This window comes from Eublepharis macularius, chromosome 14 (genome assembly GCF_028583425.1).
Source record: "Eublepharis macularius isolate TG4126 chromosome 14, MPM_Emac_v1.0, whole genome shotgun sequence".
Classification (NCBI taxonomy): domain Eukaryota; kingdom Metazoa; phylum Chordata; class Lepidosauria; order Squamata; family Eublepharidae; genus Eublepharis; species Eublepharis macularius.
This window is the reverse complement of record NC_072803.1, coordinates 44,825,852-44,850,707: the sequence shown is the minus strand read 5'-3', so window position 1 is coordinate 44,850,707 and position 24,856 is coordinate 44,825,852. Positions and strand designations below refer to the sequence as shown.

The 24,856-nt window shown below is 42.1% G+C and overlaps 1 protein-coding gene across 7 annotated transcripts in view; it reads right to left on the bottom strand.

The window, feature by feature from the left end:
• Positions 1-20,880, bottom strand: part of ENTPD8 (ectonucleoside triphosphate diphosphohydrolase 8) — a 36,705-nt gene extending 15,825 nt beyond the window's left edge. For 2 of the 7 annotated variants that reach the window (XM_054998292.1, XM_054998296.1), the window contains exons 1-3: positions 20,124-20,721; positions 2,221-2,348; positions 957-1,074 (exon numbers count right to left, since the gene is read on the bottom strand). In XM_054998292.1, coding sequence (XP_054854267.1) covers positions 957-1,074; positions 2,221-2,348; positions 20,124-20,304 — 427 coding nt within the window. In that variant the 5' untranslated portion in view covers positions 20,305-20,721. Of the gene's footprint in view, positions 1-956; positions 1,075-1,181; positions 1,650-2,220; positions 2,349-2,383; positions 2,538-20,112; positions 20,722-20,764 lie in introns of those variants that run through there. The other 5 variants (XM_054998297.1, XM_054998294.1, XM_054998295.1 and 2 more) reach the window with 5 other exon arrangements.
• Between the last annotated feature and the right edge of the window lie 3,976 nt (positions 20,881-24,856).

Below are 24,856 nucleotides of genomic sequence, written 5' to 3'. Positions count from 1 at the left end.
GGGGAATACAGCATAATGTAGAGGTCAGAATGCCAACCTAAGAATGCTGAGATGTTCAGTTCAGGGTATACTCCATTCCTATCCACCCACTCAGCATGAAGTACTGGGTGACCCATGGGTAAGCTACCCTCATTCACCGTCTGCTGAAGCTACTTCATAGGCTTGTTGTGAAGAGAAACTGGAAGAGGGGAGAACTGTGTGCCACAGAAAACTGGGGAAAGGGGTGAAATAAAAATGTGACTGATAAATGTATTCAAATGTATCTAACCTCTTGTTCACATCCTAAAGGAGGGTGGATGTATCTATTTTTCATGTATTTAATGAAATGTTCATAGATCTCCTTTCCCATTGACAATTGTGGCTCAGCATGGTGATAGAACAAGGGGGCAAAGGGAGCTAAAACCTGCCCCCCAACACAGATTGCCTCACTCAAAGAAAGGGGTCTCAAAGCAGCTTGCGACATCATTCATCTCTCTCTCTTTTATTCCCACAACAACCCTGTGAGGCAGATTAGGCTGAGAGGGAATTACGGGTCCAATATCATCCAGGGATAGGGTTGCCAGCTTCCAGGTAGTGGCTGGAGATCTCCCAGAATTACAACTGGTCTTCAGGCCAAGAGATCAGTTCACCTGGAGAAAATGGCTACTTTTGAGGGTGGACTCTATGGAATGATGCCATGCCAAGGTCCTTTCCCTTCCCAAACCCCACTTTCTCTAGGTTTCACCCCCCAGATCTCCAGGAATTTCCCAACTTGGAGCTGGCAACCCTATCCAGGGACCTGAACCAAAATTCTTCTGGGCTGTACGGAATCTCATCAGGCCCAAATGGCTTTACTGCATCCACTCCTGCCCCGCCCTTTTGACACAATGTCTGATGCACCAATATGAAACACTGGGAGCCACAGCAACTAACCACCACTCTCTCCTACCACCTTTAGCGTAAGTTGGAAAACTAACCATTCACATGACAGGAGAAGGTTTGGCTGACCATCCCAGTGTTGTTCTCTTTATCTGCTGGCCACTGGTAGACAAACAGGGCAGTGTGGGATGAACCTGCATCAAAAACCAGTCCATACTGGAAGGAAGAAATTCAGGTCAGGCAAGGGATGGACGTAGAGACTAAAGCAAACCTGAGCTACCAAATCAAATCAGCGCCTCTTCCAAACTCACAAGGAACTTAACTGCTCTCAGATGTGGAATGTTATGGGAGAACAAGATGGAGGTAAGGAAGCTCAAGTGATTGGTGCCTTCTGTCCCCTCCACTCTGCACCTATCTTGCTTCTCCCTCCAGTCTTCGAGCAAGCTGCAACCTCTTTTTTTCAAGCACAGCATTCATGTAATTTGTTCATTCTTTTCTTTTAAAAGAGGGAAATCTATTTTTATAAACTGCAAAGGTGATGTGGGGAGATGGGCTTGTGACATAAATGCAAGCCAATTAATGCTGGGCAGAGCTGGTTTCCCCTGAAAACTGGAAGAACTGGTTTCGCCAGGTTCAGACCTAGACAGGGAACTGGAACATCTGTACATAATGCCCAAAAAGTATAATCCTGCATCCAGCATTAATCGAAACATTAAAAACATATGCATTTTTCTGCATATGTTGCAGAATTTCTTTTGATTCTACTAGCCATTTGAAGAGCCAGGGCTTTTTTTCAGCTGGAACGCAGTGGAACGGAGTTCCGGAACCTCTTGAAAATGGTCACATGGCTGGTGGCCCGCCTCCTGATCTCAAGACAGAGGGGAGTTTAGATTGCCCTCCGAACCATGTGGTGCGGAGGGCAATCTAAACTCCCCTCTGTCTGGAGATCAGGGGGTGGGGCCACCAACCATGTGACCATTTTCTCCGAGGGCAACCCACTGAGTTCCGCCACCTCTTTTCCCAGAAAAAAAGCCCTGTGAAGAACCATATAATTATGAAAAAAACCCACATCTTCTCTCTCTCTCTCTCTCTCTCGTATGAAACTGAAGGACATTTTTCCTAATTTGCAAACTAATAATCCTGGAGGACTTTGGATAACTAGAAACTTTACTGGGATAACCTCCTTCCAATTTGGAATTAAACAGTTTGCAGACATAAGACAGAGCTTGTAATGTTCCTTGGCTGGCAAAGAAACATTTTATTTTTGGCAGTCAGCTTGAGGAAGAAACCTGTCGGACTTAGAAGCTTGTATCTTGCTATTTATTCTATATACCTTGTCTCAGAACAGTAGGTTGCACTCACCTTATTTTGCGGGGGTAGTGTGACATTATGTATACCCACCAAGATGAGAATCAGGGCTATGAGGGAGATTATGCCCAAAACCAAGAGGGCTACAGGGATGAAGGAACCATTCCATTTGATACCCATTTCTAAGAGCAAAAAGGAAGGAAAATGTAAAAATTACCTTATGCAATCAAGGACTAAGGGCCCATCAAGTTCAGCTTTCTGTTTTCAGCAGTGTCCAACCAGATGCTTCTGGGAACATCACAAACAGGGCAAGATGGATCTATCCCTCCCCTGCAGTTTGCCGCCAGCACCTGGCAATCAGAACACTGCTTCTGAACATGGAGGATCCATTGTTAGCTCTAATAGTCTCCACAAATTGTACCCATTTAAAAAAAAGTAGTTAATGGCTATCATTACCACATTCTGTGGTAAGCAAATATTCTCCTTGAGGTTTGGCATGTATAGAGCCTGGGTGTAATTCAGATGTATTATGAGTTGTTCCAGTGTAGACTAATGACTGAAGTTAACTCAGTAGATGGATGAGGATGAATATACATGTACAGTTGCATGGTTGTAGATTACTTTGATCTGAATGTTGATAGAACTGATAGAATTTTCAAGGAATATGCATTATAATCTACTGTGACTTCTGGAATCACATCTTAGTAATATCGGGCCTACGCACTATACTTATTTATTTACTTCATTCATTTATACCCTCTATTTCTCCCTAATGGGAATCCATCATTCCCTTATCCTCTGTTTTATCTTCACAACAACACTGTGAGGTAGGCTAAGCTGAGAGTCCAGGACTGGACCAAGATCACCCAGCAGGCTTCTGAACCTGGGACTCCCAGTTCCTAGTCCAACACTCTAATTACACCATGCTGGTTCTGCCTTATATGACGGATAGTGTGGTACAGGGATTAAAGTGTTGGACCCAGGTTCAAATTCCCACTCTGCCATGAAGCTTGCTGGGTAATTTAAGGCCACTCACAGGATTGTTGTGAGGTGAAATATACACTGACCAGAGCTTCTCTGGAGAAAGGCAGGATAAAAATATACTAAAATATGACCTTATAGAAATTCAACTCCCAATGTTCTTTTTAACTTTCCCAACAAACAACCTGAGGTTGAGAATCTGTCAGACTGATGCTCATCATCTTCATCCGGCTATGCGCCAGAATCAATGACACAGGTAACTAAAAGACTGACATGTACCACCAAAACCTTGTCACCCCATACCACACATGTCAGACACAGTAGGAGGTTTATCCCTGCTGAGTCTACATACAATTTGCTAACAATTGATACTGTTTCCTCCCTCTCTTGGGGCAGGGGAAGGGGGAAGACACCAAGGTTAACAGCACAATAGTGTTCATCAAATTATAAATATGGATGTGCATACTGGCCCTTTAAGTCTTCAACAAAAGAATAAAAAGCAGTGTGTGAGATTTGGACTGGGAAAATCACACCATGGGAAGGGTTCTCCCCTCTTCTCCACAAAGTGCCTTAGCTCCAAAAATTAGGAGTCCTTTTCCAACAGTCCTGAGGTAAAAACAAAAATTTCAGGGGACCCAGTCATGGATGACATGGCACAAGGGAGCAGGGGACCATGGCATCAGAATGCCTGCTTAAGAGCTACTGCCTCTTTAAAAAACTTGAGCTAGATAACACAGACAGTTATAGGGACACCTTCCTTTAAACCAGCCCTTTGATAAAGCTAAGCAGCTCTGGATCAGCATCTGAACTGAGGCCTCCTAGGAACTCTGGGTATGCTATCTTGATTTCTATGGATGAGAGTAAGAGAGACATGATATAAATAAATCTCCCATATAACTTGTTGCTTGGCCCCTCAGGCAGACTCATAAAAACAGAGGGACAGGGACAGAAGTAGAGGAAGAGAAAGTCCTCTTTGCAACTGGAGGAAATATTTGGGAGCCTTTTAGAACAGGAAAAGCTGCAGTGGTGAGTGAGATGGAGAGCGTGCTTTACACTTTTCCACCCATCAATTCCCTCCCTCTCCAAATCACACTGCAGTCAAAACCACATGCAACACATCTGGTGTGCTATGGGCTCCAGAAGACATCATGCCACTCAGGGGTCATTTCGTAGAAAAAGAGCTGGAGGAACTCCTTAGCATAACTCATTAGCATAACTCATTAGCATATGCCACATCCCTTGCTATCACCGGAAGTGTGTCATTAGCACAACTGATTTACATATGCCACACCTCCTGACATCCCATATCCTGGCTGTTTTGGACCCAATCCTGGCCATTCAGGGCCGAAATCGGGCCCAAAATGGCAAAAAGGGGCTGAAAATGGCCGAAAAGGGGCCCAAAATGGTCAGGATCGGGCCGCTGCTGAGTAGGAGAGTGATCCACCACCTGTCAGAGGCCTGATCCGGGCCGTTTCGGCCCCAATCCAGGCTGAAATGGACCCAAAATGGCCGAGGGTCAGGTGGGCGGGGCCACCTAACATGTGACACCCCCCCCTTTGGGCAACTGCTGGAATTGTGTTCCTGTGCGTTCCCCCTCAAAACGAGCCCTGATGCCACTGTAGATTTCCTAGCCTAGTTATTCTCAAATGGCATGCTATGGATACATTAACAATGCAATCTTAAACAGAGTTACACCTTTCTCAATTGGTCTTTGAAGGGTGTAACTGAGCTTAAGATGGCATAGCACTGTATGTCCTTAAAGGCTCACTTGAGCTCGCAACATCCATTTGCAGAACAGAAAGTCCATCTTGTCCATTTGCAGAACAGCATGTCCATTCTCTGCTTGAGTCACTGCATGAACAGCTATGCTTCCTTCCCTGTCATCCTCTGCTGAGGACAAGCAACCCTGCTGCATCTCTCAACTTCAGGGTGTGATTGGATTATTCAATTGTTCCCTATACAGAAATCACCTTTGGAGATGGCTATGTCTCTGTATAAGTCAATCAAGAGTCATGCCCAGAATACTGACTTGTTACAAAAACAAAAGCACACCGACTTTCATTTTAACTCTGAATAATAACAGCATTCAAAGCTGCTTCAAGTTTCCGGAAATGCTGCTATGGCCTTCCTCAGGCCACTGACAGCAACTCAACCCCTGCAGAGAGGGGAATGCCTCTTGGGTTTGCAAAGGAGGGTTAAACTGTACCTTTTGGCAGCTTGCCAGGTTTGCTGGCGTGGCTCAGGAGGGAATGAGTCTGAAGCATGTTTGTACATTACGGCAAGGTAAACACAAGGTGCATTCAGCACGGAGTGCTAATCTTCTCTCAAGGAAATTATTTTGCTCTCCTTTTGTGGTTTACTTTGCATTCTGTGATTGCAAATGATGGGGAAGTCCAGTCCAATGAAAAGAGGCATAAGAGATCTGTCTCCAAGGAGGCAAGGGAGGAGCTGAACCATATGAAACTGCTTCAGTGTCTGTCCATTGGTCCATCCTTTTTTTTTTTTTGAAAAATTTTTATTGGGTTAGAATCCATTATTTCCACATTTACATTCAATTTTCCCCAATTTTTTCATCTCTAACCCCCTCCCTTTCCCCCCCCTTTTTGTTGACTTCCAACAGCTTTCCAACCCTTTGTCCCCTTTCCCTTACTTTTATTAGCTTCCTCTATCTAAAACAAATATATATTCTCCATTATTCTAAGCAGTACATCCTTAACTATTTTTAACATTATATGCCCAAACTGTAAGTCTTTGTTTCCATCTTAGATAAACAATTTATCCCAATTTTTCAATTTCAGATATTTCTATATATCATAAACCATATAGATCATACATTCGTTTATATCAAACAATTTGACTTATTCTCTATATATATTACTCATTCTATCTTTTTATAATAGTTCTATATATCTCTCCTCACGTAGTCAATCAATTTGACCCATCTATATCTTCAGACATTCAGTTTGGTACAAAACTTATCAGAAAAAAAGAAAATATTGTTAGTTAATCGCTCCTTATATTTAGTCCTTATAATTAATTATTTTCTCTATGTTCTGTTTGTTAACCTATATATATCTATATATATGTCAATCTATTAATCTGACTGCTTATTAATTCACATTTATCTCTTCTCCCCCCGGTAAAGTCTCCCCCCTCTACTTCAATACTTCAGTAGTTCTCAAACTGCCACAGTTTTCCTCCCACCTCCCATTTCTTCTCCAGGTATTGTTTCAGCTTCTCCCAGTCTGTGTTGAACTGCCCTGAGTCCAGATCTCTCAGTTTTCTTGTCATCTTGTCCATTTCAGCCATATACAGCAATTTGTAAGTCCAATCTTCAATAGTTGGCACTTCTTGTACTTTCCATTTTTGCGCATACAAAAGTCTAGCTGCTGCTGTCATATAAAATATCAACGTCCTGTGTTGGGCTGGAATTCCCTCCATTCCCAAGTTCAGTAGCAGGAGTTCTGGGTTCTTATTAATTTGAAATTGTAAAATTTCACTCATTTCTCTTATTATTTCCCCCCAGTACTGCCTGGCTACCTCACACGACCACCACATATGATAGAGGGAACCCTCATGCTTCTTACATTTCCAGCATTTATTAGAAGTATTCAAATTCCCTAGCGCAATCTTCTTTGGTGTCATGTACCAACGATAGATCATTTTGTAAATGTTCTCTTTGATATTAATACATGTCGTTGTCTTCATTGTAGTTTTCCACAAGTATTCCCATGCCTCCATTGTTATTTCTTTATTAAAGTTTATAGCCCATTTCACCATTTGTGTTTTAACTATCTCATCCTCGGTATACCACTTCAACAGTACTTGGTATACCTTGGATATTCTTTTCTTATCTTCTTTAAGAAGGGTCTGCTCTAGTTCCGAATTCTCTATTCGTATACCTCCCTTTACAGAGTCCGAATTATATAAGTCTCTGATCTGTCTATACTGGAACCAATCGTAGTTAGGTGATAGTTCCTCTTGTGTCTTTATTCTAAGTTTGGATGCTTCAGTTTTAGTTATTTCTTTATACGTTAAACATTGTTGTTCATTATCAACAGCTCTCGGGTCTATCACCTCATATGGAACCACCCACAAAGGGGTTCCTTCTTGTAGATAAATTCTGTACTTCTTCCAGATTATGTATAGACTTCTTCGAACAAAGTGATGCAGGAACATCGAGTTGACCTTTACTTTGTCATGCCATAAATATGCGTGCCATCCAAATATTTTTTTATATCCCTCTAGGGCTAATAGTTTCTTGTTCTTTAATGTCATCCATTCTTTCAACCAAACTAGGCAGATTGCATCATGATAAAGTCTCAGATTGGGCAGTTGCATTCCGCCTCTTTCCTTTGCATCTTGTAAAACTTTCACTTTCACTCGAGGCTTCTTGCCTGCCCAAACAAAATCTGATATTTTCCTCTGCCATTTTTCAAATTGTTTGGAGTCTCTGATGATTGGTATTGTCTGTAGCAAAAACATTACTCTTGGTAACACATTCATCTTAACTGCTGCAATCCTGCCCAACCATGACAAATTCAATCTATTCCATTTAATCAAGTCTCTCTCTATCTGAGTCCATAGTTTTTCATAATTGTTTTTGAATAGATCTATGTTCTTTGCAGTTAATTCGACTCCCAAATATTTCACTTTACTTGTTACTTCACAATCCGTTGTTTCCATTAACAATTGTTGTTTCTGCTTAGTCATATTTTTGCATAATATCTTTGACTTCTTTTTGTTAATGAAGAAACCTGCCAAGTCTCCAAACTCCTTGATCTTATCTATCACTCTTGGCATGTTCTCCAATGGGTCCTCTACAATTAACATTATGTCATCCGCAAATGCTCTGACCTTGTATGAATAGTCCTTTATTTTTATTCCACGAATTTCATCATCTTGACGTATTTGTATCATCAGAATCTCCAATACTAAAATGAACAACAATGGAGATAACGGGCAACCTTGTCTTGTTCCTTTACTTATCGTCAATTTCTTGGTCAATTCATCATTCACCACGATTGCTGCAGTCTGGTCTCTATAAATTTCCTTAATTGCTCTGATGAATCTTTCTCCCAATTGTAGCTTTTCCATAGTGGCAAACATAAAGTCCCAGTTTAAATTGTCAAACGCTTTTTCAGCGTCTACAAAGAAGAAACCAACCTCTTTGTCACAACGCTTGTCATAATATTCAATAGCATTGATCACTGTCCTTAAGTTGTCTCTTATTTGTCTGTCTGGCAAAAAGCCTGCTTGTTCCTCCTCTATGACTTCCGAGAGCCACCCCTTCAATCTCTCCGCCAATATCTTCGCAAAAATTTTATAGTCATTGTTGAGTAGCGATATAGGTCTATAATTTTTCACATTAGTCAGGTCTTGGCCCTCTTTTGGGATCAATGATATATTTGCTTCACTCCAAGTTTCTGGAATCCTTTGATCCCTTAAAACCCCATTCATCACCTCTTTTAGGAATGGTGCCAGTTCATTAGCCATTGTCTTATAGAATTTAGCCGTAAGTCCATCTGGCCCTGGCGCCTTTCCTAGATTTGCAGATTGTATTGCCTTACTTATTTCCTCGTCAGTTACTTCACTATTCAACTTATTTCTCCAAGCTTCCGAGATTTCTGGAAGTTTGGTTTTCTCCAAATATGACGCTATTGATTCTTTGTTTACTTCTTTTTTATTATACAGCTTAGCGTAAAATTTATAAAAGGCTCTACTAATGGTAGCCTGCTCCAAATACGTTTTGTTATCTTCGCAAATTTTATTTATTATCTTCTTTTCCCTTTTCTTCTTCAATTGCCATGCCAGGTACTTCCCAGGTTTATTAGCACCCTCAAACGCTTTTTGATTCAGTCTTTTGAGATTCCACTCCAATTCTTTATTGCTCATTGCTGTTAGCTGTTCTTGAAGTATTTTAATTTCCTGGTATACCTTCTTTTTCCCTGGTCTCTTTTTTAGCTGTATTTCTTTGGCTTTTATTTTCTCCTCAATCTCTTGTCTTTTCTCCTCTTTCTTCTTTCTTGCTCTACCATTTAAGTCCATTAGTATGCCCCTTACAACCGCCTTGTAAGCATCCCAAACTTTATTGGTTGGTACTTCTTTATTCACGTTGTATTGTATAAAAAACTTTGTCTCTCTTCTCAATATTTCCATATTCTCTCTTTCCTGTAACAAGTCCTCATTTATTCTCCATGCTTTCCTTTTTCTCTTTTTTCCAAATTTCCACATAATTGGGTTGTGATCTGAGCCTACCATAGGCATTATTTCTACCTCCTTAGTCCATAATGCTAAGTCTTTTGAGGCCCAGATCATATCAATTCTTGATAATGTAGAATGCCTTGCAGAATAAAAAGTAAACTGTCTGCTTTTAGGATATTCTCTCCTCCATACATCTTCAAGAGTCTCTTGTTGAATCAACTCAAAAAAAAGCTTTGGTAATAGTCCTCTTTTCTTTTGTGCCGTTGTAGTCTTTTTGTCTAGTTCCAAGTCTGTCACTCCATTGAAGTCTCCAGCAAGAATTATCTGGTCATATGCAAGATCGTCTAAATGCTTCCTTAAATCCTCAAAGAAGCTTTCTTTTGCACCGTTAGGTGCATAAAGTCCGACTACCAACACTCTCTTTAAATTCCAAATACATTCCACTGCTACAAATCTAGCTTCCACATCTCTCATAACAAATTTTGGCTGTAGCTCCTCTTTTATGTACAACACCACTCCTCTTTTTTTCTTGTTGGAGGCCGCTACAAATTCTTTGCCCAGTTTTCCAGATTTTAAATATTTTACATCCTGCTTTCTGATATGGGTCTCTTGCAAACAAACAATGTCACATTTTTGTTTTAGTAGCCAGTGAAAAGTATTTTTCCTCTTATTCGGTGAGTTTAGTCCATTTACATTCCAAGATAATACTTTACACTCCATACTCATGATCTTGTTGGTAAGTCTTTTTCATTGTCCTTAATAAATCGCTCCATCTCTCGCTCAGATCTGATGCGTTTTTTGGCCCCTCCAAACTCAAAGGACACTCCTTCCGGTAACTCCCATCTGTACCTGATTTTCATGTCCTTCAAAATCTGAATTAGCACTTTATATTTTTTCCGGTCCAGTAACACTGATCTGGGCAGTTCCTTCATTATAATAATCGTCTTGCCATCAATCTCCAATGGATCTTGAAACTGTTTTGTCACAATCCTCTCTTTCATATTTCGTGTTGTAAACTGCACAATCACATCTCTTGGTAGTTTCCTCTGGGTTGCTATTCTCGAATTCACACGGTATGCCACATCTAGGATAGCCACAACTTCCTCCTCCTCCTTCCCCAGGTACTCAGCCAACACCTCAGTCATCTGTTCTTGCGCTGACTTTCCTTCCACTTCTGGCAAGCCACGAAAACGTAGCTGCTTCTCCATATGTTTAGTTTCTGCAACTGACATTCTCCCCTTCACCAATCTCATCTCTGTTTGTTGCGTGTCTGCTAAATTCTCCATCGCGTCTTCTACTGTTTTAACTCTCTGCTGCGTTCCTTGTAATTCACTTCGTATTGTTTCCATACCTTTTTTCACTTCTGACAGCTCCGATTTTACTGTCTGTGTAACCTCTTTAACCTCTTTTATCAGCTCCAATTTCGTGTCCTTAAGTTCTTTAATCATATCTAAAAGTTTTTTGTCCAGGTTTTTATCCAGGTTTTCTATTGCCGATTGCCACTCTTTTTTTGACATCGTGGGGCTTGCTTTAGCTCGCTCCCACGAATCCGCTCTCTTCCTTAACTCCGTGGCGTAAAATTTAACGTTTTTCTATTTTAAATATCCCGGTCTTCTTATAGAAATTAAATTTTAAAGAGTCCAAAATGTCGGGCGTCTTTTCTCTATGGTTTCTCTATGATTTTGTAATCCAAGATGGCCTACTTCCTCTTCCGCTGAAGCCGCGACCCTTCCCCTTTCAAAAATGGCGATTCCCTACTTCCTGCCCTCCAGCAAGGGCCGCTTCTCTCCAGCCACTCTATTGTTATTACGCACTTCCTGTCTCCTGTCTTCCCACAGCAGATCTCGCGATGGTGTCTTTTTCTCACAGCTCCAAAGCCACAGGTATTCAAAACAATAGTCCCATTTCTTTAATAACTTCTTTAAACTTAGTCTCTTTTTAAATTCAATTCCTGCCGAGTCTTCCCCTCCTTTTCACTAGTCTGTTGCAGTTTAAAAATCTACTTTTTTTCCTCTCTGTTTTTATCAATCTGTCCCGTCTCAGAAGATAATGATCTTTACCTTCTCTTCACTTTTCTCGGGTTGTAATCGCTGTTTCGATTTTAAGTTCTCCTCTCAGCTTCTTCCCCCAATCGAAGCTTGGGTATGTAGGTCTTATGCCAGCCGAATTGGCCCCAAAACTGCCGCAGAGATTATAGCCGACCCGTCGCAAGGTGGGACCTCAAGGATCGGGAGGGGACCCGTTGTGTAGAGCCCCCCCTCGTCCGAGATCTAGCTCACCCTAGGGTCTTGAGCGTTCTTTGCCTGCTCCCCGCCTGAGAGCAGTCGGCCGCGGGCTATTTTCACCCCGCCGGCCGGTTAAAACGGCAGTCCGGTCAGCTCCGCAAGTGGAGCTGCGTTAGACCTCCATGGATCCCAAACAGGAAGTGGTCCATCCTGCTGAGTATTGTGTACTCTAGCAAGCAATGGCTCCCGGGAACAGAAATAACCTTCCCCTCACCTGCCACCTCCTTTTAACTGAAGATGAACCTGAGAACTTTTTCATATAAAACACTTCATATAAAGTTCTTTGCCACTGAGTCACACAGCTGCTGCCTTAAATAAACAAGTTCAAAACCCATCAGCATGCGGATATGTTTTAAACATACAATCCGAACACATGAAGCTGCCATCAGACAGTCCATATATTTCAGTACTGCGACCTCTGACAGGCAGCAGCAGTTTTCCAGAGAAAGCTCTTTCCATGTATTACTACTAAAGATAGATCAAGATGGGTAGCCGAGTCAGTCTGTCTGTAGCAGTAGCAGTAGAAAACAGCAAGAGTCCAGTAGCACCTAAATGACTAACAAAATTTGTGGTAGGGTATGAGCTTTCGTGAGCCACAGCTCACTTCTTCAGATACAGCTTGAATGTGAGTCCAGCTGTCCTTCTATCTTGAAGAGTGGAGTGATTACAGAAACTGAATGACAGTCGCCGGTGAATGACAATGGCAGGCGTGAATGAATAGGGTGGGGTATACAGAGGGGTAGTGGGTGTGAAGAAATCAGCACTGATAATGAGTCAGGGAGCTTGTCTCTCAATTCAGTCCAAATGGAGGCATTGTCTTGTACTACTCAAGATGTACACATGAAGCTGCCTTATATTGAAGCAGACCAGGGGTCATTTCGTAGAAAAAGAGCGGGAGGATCTCATTAGCATAACTCATTAGCATATGCCACGTCCCTTGACATCACCAGAAGTGTGTCATTAGCACGAATGATTTGCATATGCCACACCTCCTGACATCACCTATCCTGGCTGTTTTGGACCCAATCCTGGCCATTCAGGGCCGAAATTTGGCCCAAAATGGCAAAAAGGGGCTGAAAATGGCCGAAAAGGGGCCCAAAATGGTCAGGATCAGGCCGCTGCTGAGTGGGAGAATGATCACTACCTGTCAGAGGCCCGATCTGGGCCGTTTCGGCCCCAATCCAGGCTGAAACAGGCCCAAAATGGCCGAGGGTCAGGTGGGCAGGGCCACCTGATGTGACCTCTTTGGGGAACTGCCAGAACTGCGTTCCTGCACGTTCCCCCTCAAAATGAGCCCTGAAGGAGACCATTGGTCCATCACCATCAGTATTTATTTTATTTTCTTTTATTTACTTTATTTATACCTTGCCTTTCTTCCCAATGGGGACCCCAAGCAACTTGCATCGTTCTCTCCTCCATTTTATCCTCACAACAACCCTGTAAGGTCAGCTATGCTGAGAGAGTGTGACTGGCCTAAGGTCACCCAGCAAGCTTCCATGGCACAACAGGGATTTGAACCTGGGTCTCCCAAATCCTTGTGCGACACTGTAACCACTACACCACACTCGCTCTGAGAAATTTCCGCTCAGACTGGCAGAAGCTCTCCAGGGTCTTCTGCCGATATCTTTCACATCGCTGGCACTATCTGATCCTTTTTAACTGGAGATAATGGGAATTAAACTGGGATCTTCTGGACGTCAAGCAGATGCGCAGCCACTGAGCAACATGGGGAGTGAACCTGGGACTTTCTATATACAAAACATTTGTTCTGCCAAGTTCACCAACAGTACCCCATCCAACATTACACAGATGAAAACAGAAGCAGCCTACCATATTGAATATCCTTATTATTGCACAACAAAGCTGGTTGTACTAAGGCAGCTGTTGCAACTCCCTTTCAGTGTGTAACAAAAATATGCACAAAAACCTTGGGGCAACTTACAGGGTGATATAGGCATATTGGCACAGAAAGTTTTGTGGACTTATAGCCCATTTCATCTGATGTGTGAAATGATATCTTAACTGGTGTACATACATAATCACAGGCATAAAGACAAATAAGTTATTAAACAATGGGGCTAAAAGGCAATTAAATTCAAGTCTGAGATTTCTATGGAAAGTATATTTAAGATAAGGACGGTGACTATTCATATAGTAGTAATTTGCATTGGCAGTACAATCTACCTGACTTTGCTTGGCTAATTTAACATCTGTAAAGGGAGAGAAACCCCTTGTTTCCATCAGGGTCTAGAATCAAATCTGCTGGAAGGAGGGAGTAGGTTTATATATTCCTCCTGACCAACTGCATAGCTTCCCTTTCCCCCCACTGGGCATGCCAAATCCTATGTATTTTTACTTGAAAGTAAATTCCATTTTCTTGAAAGAAATTTCTTTCTGAGTAAGTGACACAGGCTTGCAACCATGTTCTTTAATCTGTAACATGTTTTACAAACTGAATCCCTACAGTGAGTAGAATAACTGCCAGTGCCTGACATAAGATGAAACAAAAGGAAACGTGGCTTGGAAGAACGTAATTAGTTTGCTGTTGCTTCACACTGACCTTTTTCTTACTTGAGGATCCCTTTTTGGTTATTCAGGGCAAGTAGAATTAAAACCAATTCTATCTACACTTAATAAAATGCTATATTCTCTGTTAAAAACAGGCAATCCCTATTTAAAGATGAGAATAGTGGAACTATTTGTTTGTTTATATTCCATCTTTCTACTTAAGACACTCGAGAGGCTTACAAAGTAAAGTAAAATAGTAAAGTAATTAGGTCATTGTCAGCAAAGGTCTTACTGACCTTTTAAATTTGGTCACTTCCCTTTTTGCTTTCACAACGTATTGTATGCTCTTGCTTAATTACTTCCCATTAACTAACAGTCGCCATGGCATTCCTGAATAGATATATTCCTGGTGAGGTAGTGGTGTCTTAAATTATAGCTTTCCTTTTGCAGTCACAGTGACTGTTCATTCATTTTCTTTTGTTTTTCGTGCTCACCACTGTAATTATGGGAAAAACATGAACGAACAATTGCTTTTGCTGCAAAGAGAAAAGCTGTAATTGAAGTGTCCTCCACTCCCTGGCAATAACTGATTACGGATATATTCAGAAAAGCCAGGAAGTCGGCTGAAAAGTTGAAGCTTATTTAAGACAACTGTTAGGATACAAAAGCCCCTTTCAGACATTGGGAGTGGGGGTTAATAAATCTGCGAATGTGCCTGGGGAGAAATGGGATCCGAGCAGCAAGCTTCACTCTCAATGTATGCTCATTCATTGGAAATGCCTTATAGATCCTATTCACATACAAACATGCAAGGCTTTCTCCACAGGTTTGGGAAGGTTACTTTTTCAAGTTTCCTTATTGCTCAGAGAAAGCTATATTGTTTTATATAGGTGTTTGAGAGCAAATGCAGAGATGGGGGGCAGAGATTGTTGCCATAGCCGATAGTCATGAGTCCCTCCGAGAATGCCAAAAAAGGCTATACTATTTCATTCAAGTAGAAAATGGAGCAGTAAGTGGATGTTTCTTCTATCTCCACCCTTCTTTGTATAGTGCCCCAGTTGGCTCAATCCGTTGTTTAATGATCCCTTGTAACAGTTGTAAGTTACATATAGAAAAGGCCTGAGACAAATGCAGGGAACCACTCCCCTGGTCAACAAGGTCCATAAGCTTCAGCGACAAACAGCCTTGGTCACATTCCAAAGAGCCAGTGCCAAAAAAGAGGGCACTCACGAATCCTCCAGCCAAGCCCACTTACCACAAAGTGTGGCAATCCAGAAGAAGCTTTGTAGGTAGGGCCAAATGAAAGAAGGTATCGGCTTCTCTTTTGCCACCCCCCCCCCCCCCTGTTCTTGGCTTGTGGCTTCATTCCAACCCATAAACTGGCAACACCATCAGCAGGACAATGACAGAGAATCCAAGAAAAGGTGCTCCTTATTTTACAAACTGTGGGAAAAGCACCCTGAATCTAACTCCAAAGACCAATGAATAGTTGGGAGGAGCTGTGGATTCCTGTCCCTCTCAGAAATATTCCAGGCCCCATCTCTGAATTTTTAGTATATGTATGGGATATGTAGATGCAAAAGCTGGGTAGGATTTGTGTCTTTCCCTCCCCAGAGTCATTTCTCTAATTTGATCAAAACTCTTTACTCAGAATTCCTCAAAATTTACTCCGAACTTTTCCTGAGATTTTCACATTCATTTTTGTTCATAAATAGAGCCCTACGGGATTAAATCAATGCTCCATCTTGGCCAGTATCCATTTTTCCACAGGGCCCTAGAAGGCCTGCAGCAGTTGCTTCTTCTTCTAAGCAGAGATCCTCTGCATATAAAAATGGAGGTCCTATTTAGTTATCATGGTTAATAGCCACTGACAAGCCTTTCTGCCATGAATTTCTCTAATTCCCATCTGCACTAGCCACATTATTATATCTTATGACCAGGGCTTTTTTTCTGGGAAAAGAGGTGGTGGAACTCAGTGGGTTGCCCTCGGAGAAAATGGTCACATGGCTGGTGGCCCAGCCCCCTGATCTCCAGACAGAGGGGAGTTGAGATTGCCCTACGCGCCGCATGATCAGGGGGCGGGGCCACCAGCCATGTAACCATTTTCAAGAGGTTCCGGAACTCCGTTCCCCTGCGTTCCTGCTGAAAAAAAGCCCTGCTTATGACGGTGAATTCCACATGCAATGTGGGAAGAAGTTCTTTCTTCTGTGTGTCCTAAATTGACCTGCCCATAAACTTAGATTCCTCTACTGGGTATCATTTTATTTCTGGCCACAGTTCTGTACTATTTGTCACATTTTCACCTAGGACAAGAATTTGGGTGTACAAAGTTTTTAACTCCATTTCCCCCTCAAAATAACTCTTTGAGGTAGTTTCGGCTGAGAGTGTGACTGGCCCAAAGTCACCAAGTGAGTTTTACAGCAGAATGGAGATTTAAACCGAGATCACCATGTGAATCAGATCCTTTTTGCATGAATCACTAGAGCTCATTTGGCATTTTATATTATTTAATGTTTATCTTCTCTTTCCTCTAAGGAGTTTAAGGTGGAGTGTTTAGCGCTTAGCATTCAAGGTACAAGGAGGATGCTGTGATTTCTCCCAGGGTCCTGGCGATGTATACCCTTGGCTCAAGTGTATTACAAGCTATTACTGTGGCCCTCTTGAAGGTAAAGGTACAAGCACCAAGCACCAAGGTGCAAGCACCAAGTCATTACTGACCCATGGGGGGATGTCACATCACGAGGTTTTCTTGGCAGACTTTTTACAGGGTGGTTTGCCATTGCCTTCCCCAGTCATCTACACTTTACCCCCAGGAAACTGGGCACTCATTTTACTGACCTCGGAAGGATGGAAGGCTGAGTCAACCTTGAGCTGGACACATGAACCCGGCTTCCACCAGGATGGAACTCAGGTCGTGTAAGCAGAGCTTGGGCTGCAGTACTGCCGCTTACCACTCTGTGCCACGGGGCTCTTATATGTGGCCCTCTTAGCAAAAAGTTAATTTTGAAACTGCCCCTCCAGTCCCTCTAAAACATAACTAGCAGCTAACATACTTGTCAAGTAATTTATTGCATCCGTTTATTGCTGCAAACATCATACTGGCTCTTTTCCTTGTCAAATAAATCTAGAAGCTTAAAATAAGGAGAGGGGAACACTTCCACTCACACCAAGCCAAAAATGCAATTCTTAGTACTTTGAAAAGAACAAAACAAAGGTTCTCAGAATGTTTATGGTTCCCAGGGTGGAGAACTAACACCATTCCCAGCTGCCAAAGAACATTTCTGTTGTAAGCAAACTGAGAGACATACCCTCCTAAAAAAAACGATTGCCATCATGACCGTCACTAACATGGGGCGACTGCTAGGCTCGGAAGCCTGTTAGAGCAAGGTGGTTAAGAGGGTAAGATACAAACTGGGAAAACCCTGGTTCAAATCTTCCTTTTGCCAAGTTTCCACTAAAAAAGGCTTCTGCTTTTTTAGGCTCCCCCATCTGCAATACTAACCTACCTTACAGGATTGTTGTAAAGTCTACTGAGAATTTTTTAAAAATGCATTACTGAGTACACAGGCTGTTTCTGGTACCTCTAGCCTATGTCAGACATAACACAGTCAGGCGTGAATTGCAGGTTCCCCTCAATTCCTGTACATGTGACTGGGATCAGGAACATGGCCTATTTGAAGAACGTGCTTCAGCCTTACTCCTGACATCCTTTTCCTTTTTTTAAAAATTTTTTTTATTGGATTAGAAATCAATATAATGCTCATTACAATCAATTCCCTTTAAATATTCCAGTTCTAACCCCCTCCCTTCCCCCCCTTTTGTTGACTTTCAACAGTTTTCCAACCCCTTGTCCATTTTCCCCCTTACTCATTTCAGACTTACTTTATTCTATTAAACATATACTTTCATTCTCTTCTAAGCTTATCTATTATAACACAGTACTATCTCTATTCCCTTTCCCACTTAACTTATCAAACTAAGTATTACATTCCTGACATATATTCTTTAATAATGTAACATTTTATCTGATTTTTGTACTCTATACTCTGTCTTACTCATTCTAGTCTCGTCAATATGGGACAATCAATTTGTCCCCTATTCTGCATAACTCTGAGTATTTCTATAAACATTGTATACATTCAATATAAATCAATCAATTTAACTTGTACTCTATATATTGCTATTTACTTCCTTCCACCTTTCTTATATTCATTCTATTTTGATTATATATTTTACCTATTATACAGTTATCCGCCAGAAACATACTTAGTTAACTTATCCCCTTATAATTCTTAAAATAACACCTCTATAGTTTAATACCGTATATAATAATCTAATAAAACAATTGCTTAGAACTTCTTCTTTAACTTCCCTCCCCCCGGTAAAGTCACTTCTCTCTTCTTTTATTGTATTTCAGTAATTTTCAAACTGCCACAGTTCTCCTCCCACCTCCCATTTTTTCACCAAATATTGCTTCAGCTTCTCCCAATCCATATTAAACTGTCCTGGATCGAGATCTCTCAGTTTCCTTGTCATTTTGTCCATTTCCGCCATGTACAGCAATTTGTAAATCCTGTCCTCCATAGTTGGCACTTCTTGTACTTTCCACTTTTGCGCATACAAAAGTCTAGCCGCTGCTGTCATATAAAATAACAACGTCCTGTATTGTGCTGGAATATCTTCCATTCCCAGGTTCAATAGTAGGAGTTCTGGGTTCTTATTAATTTGAAATTGTAAAATCTCGCTTATTGCTTCTGTTATTTCCCCCCAGTACTGCCTAGCTACCTCACAAGTCCACCACATGTGATACAACGATCCTTCATGCTTTTTACATTTCCAGCATTTATTAGACATATTAGAATTCCCTAGCGCAATTTTCTTTGGTGTCAAATACCAACGGTAAATCATTTTATAAACATTTTCCTTAATATTGGTGCATGTCGTGATCTTCATCGTATTTTTCCACAAGTGCTCCCACGCCCGCCCCCCCCCCCCCGACATCCTTTTCCTGACCTTTTCATGAAGGGGGCATTTGACCTGTAGAGGAAATCCATGGGTATCCTATGGCACATATGGGTTTCCCCAAATAACCCTAACCCTCTAAAACTTTACCAGGTTGGAGAAAAGGCACTGGGAGGAAGACTGAAACCACTTTTCCTTGCACAGTACAGCACTCATCTGAATTTGGCATCAGGAATGAGGATATCCCGCAACTGATGTGTGACACAGAATGGAAACACCAGCCCAAACATGTGTTGTGTACTCCTCTATGTGTGAAATGTTAGGTGCTTCCTAAATCAATTTTATATCACATGATCCATGTAACTGTTGTTATTGTTTTTAACATTCATGTTTTGCTTGCAGCTTTGTATGTTTTCAATACAAAACTGATGACAGAAAAATAATCCTACAAATAAATGCTATGTCTAATTATTATTCAAGAATATGCCCCAGGCTACTTTATGCATATCTCTCCAGCAACTTAGCACTGACAGAAGTCTTGTATTTTTGGTGTGGCAGAGCTTGGACTCTCTGCACCAGCTCCCTGCATTTTCAGTTACTACCCTGATATTTGCAGGGGGAAAGAATCCAGTAATCTGAAGAAACTGGATGCAACTGCAATTGTTGATGGAGGGAATGAAATGAAAATTAACATCCATTTTTTAAAAATTTCAGAATTCAATCAGTAATCTCTGAATGCCGAATACTTTTCATATTTAACTTTTCAAAATTTTGACTTTGAGGAACACTGTTTAAAAAACACACCCATATTTCATTAATTGTTAAGGCAATAACATGAAACTATTCACTTGCTAAGCTCATTGGTTTTACCTCCTGTTTATTTTTTTAAAAGCCCAAATCCCCCAGCGTTCAAAATAGGGAAGACTAAAAATCAACAACCGTCAAATCAGGAAAATAAACTGCCTAATTTGTACAACCAAATCGGTATCCTTTACATCCCCCATACATTTATTTCACCTGCAGATGGAACAGCCGCTTTGTACCGAAGGAGGATCCAAGTGGTTTGTAAGGTCAGCCTTCTCCCAAGGCAGGCTATCCTTGCAGCTGAAGCATCTCTAACAGCTCTTCCTCCAACTTTCCAATGACAGGGCAAGGTGTACTTTGTTAAATCGCCCACCACAATAAGCCTGCAAGGCATGAAACAAATCTGAAGTAGTCGAAGAACTACAGAAGGCTAGCCATTGGGTCAAACCTCATATCGGCCACAAAAATGCATGACCTGGCCTCAGGCAAACCACTGTTCTCTGCCTCCCTTTTCTGGGATCTGAGGATAATTAGCCTGATCTACCTTTTGAGGATGTTGCAAAAATTAGTGAAACAAAACGTACCAAGGCCCCCATACAATGAAAAAAACCCAGTCACTGCATGATAACGAATTACTCAGTGTTATCTGCCTCAATTACTTTCTCTTCACTAAAGACTGCAACATTTTGGAAACTGAGCAACAGGTTGTCCATCCATTAACTAGCCCTACTGGGGACCCCCTGCACACTTAGTTTGCCAGACAATCTGTCTTGCAGACCAAAATGAGAACCCCTCCATATTCATCTCACTATTTCCCGAGATGGGTTGGGGAGAAATGGGCATTTGTCACTTACCTCCGGAAGGTAAAGCAGGGCGGGACTCGTGGGCACCAGAGCCAGAGAGAATCAGCACACTCGTCACCACCCAACTTTGACGTGCGGCTGTGCAAAGGTTGCCTGTTTGTCGAAGTTTGTTCAGTTAATCAAGCCCCCACCTCCTCCCTCTTCACCCGTCAATGCAACTGGAATCCTCTCTTTCCTTCCCCTTTCCTGGCTGCGGAGAGCACACACCCCCTCTGGCATATCCTGCCCACAGGTTTGTTTACAGGCCGGGCCCAAGCCAAGCGACTTCTCTAGTGGAGCACATCAAGTCACCAAGTGTGACTCGGAAGAAATTAAACAACAGTTTCCTTGATGCGTCCACAATGAGGATCAAGGACGTGGTGTTTGCCTTGGCTTCTCCTGTTTCAAATTGCTGCAGGTGAACAAGTACCTGTTGAAGCTGAGGAGAGAGGCACAAGGCAGGCAGTTTCTGTGTGTGCCACAAAGCTGGAGACTTCTGTTCTGGCCTGCATCCTCCACAGTTTAATCATGCACAGAATGCTTATTCTTGGAGACACAGTGAAAAAGCAGGCCAAGTGTACTGAAAACCTGTATACAAAAATCAATATAATTTATATGGGACATCCATGATTTCTCTGACACCACCAGCAAGCATGGCAGAGTGACAGAAGCCAAGAAAGGCAGGTCCCTGCCCAAAGAGCTTACAGTTTAAACCAACCACAAGAGCAACAATAAAAGGTGAAAGGTAACATGGGACAATGATGGTGGCTATCCACGACTACAACCAAATTTATCCTTCTTTAGTAGGGCTGGTTTCTCCCAAAAGATCCTGGGAACTGTATTGGCAAAGATTATGAGGATTACCTGCTAGATGTCTGTGTTAGGGCAGAGCCCCATGTCTGTATAACCCCAGTCTGTTTGCTTCCCTGGAGACCAGCGTTGGGGATTGCCTTCTTAAATTACTTGCCTTTGTTCATCGCTACCTCTCCAGCAGAGGGAAGGAGTTTTTGGGAAAATCTTGCCAGCTGTAGGACATCTAGCTGAATTTCTGTCTCTTTACTATCTGCCAGGGCTAGTCTGACAAATCCATGCCAAAAAATGTGCAAAGGCAGCAGACCCAAAGCTAGGGGTGGTCACTTTTATGCTGTGCTTGGGGACCACTGGGCTTACCAGCCTCCAAGAGGTAGCTGGAGATCTGCCAGAATTGCAACTGATCTCTAGGCCATAGAGAAGAATTCCCCTGGAGAAAATGGCTGCTTTGGAGGGTAGACTAGACTCTATGGCATAGGGTTGCCACGTCCCCTTATCTTCCTGGTAGGAGAGGGGGCACTCACCGGTTTTTTCTTCTTCACATGTGCATAGCACACGCATGGTCTTGGGTCTACATGATGACGTCACTTCTAGGAAATGATGTCATTGTGCAGGCCCAGGAGCACTCACGCCCTTCACGCTGGGCCAATTTGGGCCCAGCCTTCAACAGCAGCCATCAAGAACACCTATTTAGGTTCCATATATTCTTGTTCAAACAGAGTGCAAATAGTGTACTTGCAAGAGCACTGATAATTTGACCTTTGAGACTGTGATAGCCTAATGGGGAAGAGGACATCACTGGACTAGTTCAAGGTGTTTTCATCTATCACTCATTAGCTGACGGAGGCAGAATTGCAGTGGCAGAGGGCCCATTAATTAATCCCTTAATTAACCATAAATCAAAGGCAATCCGAGAAGACAGCTGCTTGCTGCAGCACCTTTTTTAGGGGCATGAGCAATTTTCCAGTTGCCTTTGTAGGCAAAAACTACTTCACAGTCCAACTTCTCATTCTTGTCTTGCTGAATGGCAGCCACATGAATATAAAGCATGTTTCAGACACTGACCACTAAATACACAACTGCCCTACTTCAGATTTTTATAGTGATCAAGTACTATTTCCACACAGGGATTTTTCCCCTCATGGACTGCAGGAAGCCCCCAAAGTAAAGGGAAGCATCCATCATTGTCCCCATTCTATATATGTCTGGCTCCCCTCCCCACGCTTTATCCTGCAGTCAATATAAACAGAATTTTCTCCAAAGTGAAGAAGGAACTTCAGAGGCGACTGTGGGTGCAGCATCCAGGTAAGGGGGGGGTGGCCCTAAGTGTCACCTTCCCAGCCCTTTAAAGGTTTTTTTTTCATTTCTTTACTGAGCAGCACTGCGGTAGTGATCCAGTGTGATTTGAGAAAAGCGTGATTTGAGATTTGAGGGTGAGGTTGAGGGGGTGGAACACTGTGCAGGGTTGCCAACTCTAGCTTGGAAAATTGGGTATTTGGGAGCGGAGCCTGGGTAGGGCAGAGTTGGGGATGGAGGGGAGCTCAGCAGGGATGTGATGTCATACAATCCACTGATTGAAGCAACAGAGCAAGGAACGGATGCGTAGATGCCATTTGTATCCATTCCCATGTCATTGGCTACTGGGGCACCCATCGGGTAGCAGCCAACGTGTATCAGGCAGCACAGAAGCACATCAAATTTCACCTTTCTAGCCGGTGTGACATTATCCTAACAATATGAAATATGCCTTTTCTTAGTTTTCCAAGTCTTTAGGTATTTAGATGCTAAGTTCGGTCAGGTTAGGGGTACGATATTAGTGATGAGACCTGTGAAAGAATGAAGAGAGCTGCAGGGGGAAATTTCTGAAATCGTCCATGTGTCATCATAACTGAGAATATTACCCAGAGGAGAGAGGGCGAGGAGCCCCCCTCCCGACATGTCTACATTTATTTCTCTGACCTAATTGTCTTCTGGTTTAACATAAACCAGATGCATTAACAGTAATAAGAAGCAAATATATGATGCCTCCTGCAATGAACAGAATTCACCTTGCAAGCTGGGCAAACAGCCCACGGCTGTCCAGCAAGTGGCAGCATGTTGAGTACCAGCAAAATCTAGTTAGTATCCTATGTCTCAATTTGTACTACATTATCAAGGGGAAGATCACCCAGGAACTGGCTCATTAAGCTTTAAAAGATCTGCCAGGGAGAAAAGAATGAGGAAAGGAGATTTGTTTAAGAGATCTGACGAAGAGAACTGTGATTCTCGAAAGCTTATGCTACAGTAAAGTTGGTTAGTCTTAAAGGTGCTACTGGACTCGATTTTGCTACTACAGACTAACACGGCTAAGTCCTCTTGTTTAAGAGAAGCAAGGAGACCATAAGAGAAGCAAGCACTTCCTCATCTCTTATTGCCAATGGATGACAAGGATCCTTGGTTTTGTGTGGCAAGAATAAGAAGCTGCAAAAGCCTCAAGTTTCAAAAAGTGGGCCATATGGCCAGTATACCCACATACATATCATCCTCCAGAGTAGTGGTGATTTCAAATTTCTCATCCCTGTTTTGATCTAAAGCCCTTCCATCTTTACATATTCTTGTACCTTTTCCCATTTCCTCACTTTCCCCCATAATTTACACATTGTTCAATGTTATTTGTGCATTAAGTAAACCAGGATTACACGTAAGTTATGCATACAAGTCATGCCTTGCATGCATAGATGTTGCATAAATGGTGTATAAAAAACATACAGCATGCATGCACAGTCCAATACTATCTACAAAACAAAGTACAAAAAGCAGAAAACTGAAACCAGTAGGGAAAAAAACTAAAAAACTAAACTAATATAACTAAGAAACAAGGAACATTCTGGCTTGTTGAAGGAACTGAAACAAGTGTTGTTCTAACCTTGTGTTTGGCTGTAGACAATAGATTGTGTAATGTGTTCAGGATGGTAGCTAGAAGCACATAGATATATGTAGTTGTTAGTGGATTTTCAGTACAAAGTGATGCTTCTCTTATACAGTGGTGTCCTGAAAATGGATCTGTTGTATGGACTGTTCTAGGCTCAGGTTGGTAATAAGGTGAAAAAGAAGTCCTGGTAGAATCACTCAATGGACTGGCATTCTCTAATGCAGTCCTGTTCTACAGCGAGGGTTCCCAGGTTGTTGCTATCAACCCTTGGGAGTTTCACCTGGGTGGAGCTTTGGGAAAACCATGTTTCTGATGCCATTAGGTCACTTCTGGTACAATGGATTGATAGGCTGTGACCACTTCCTGGTGAAGTTACATGGAAA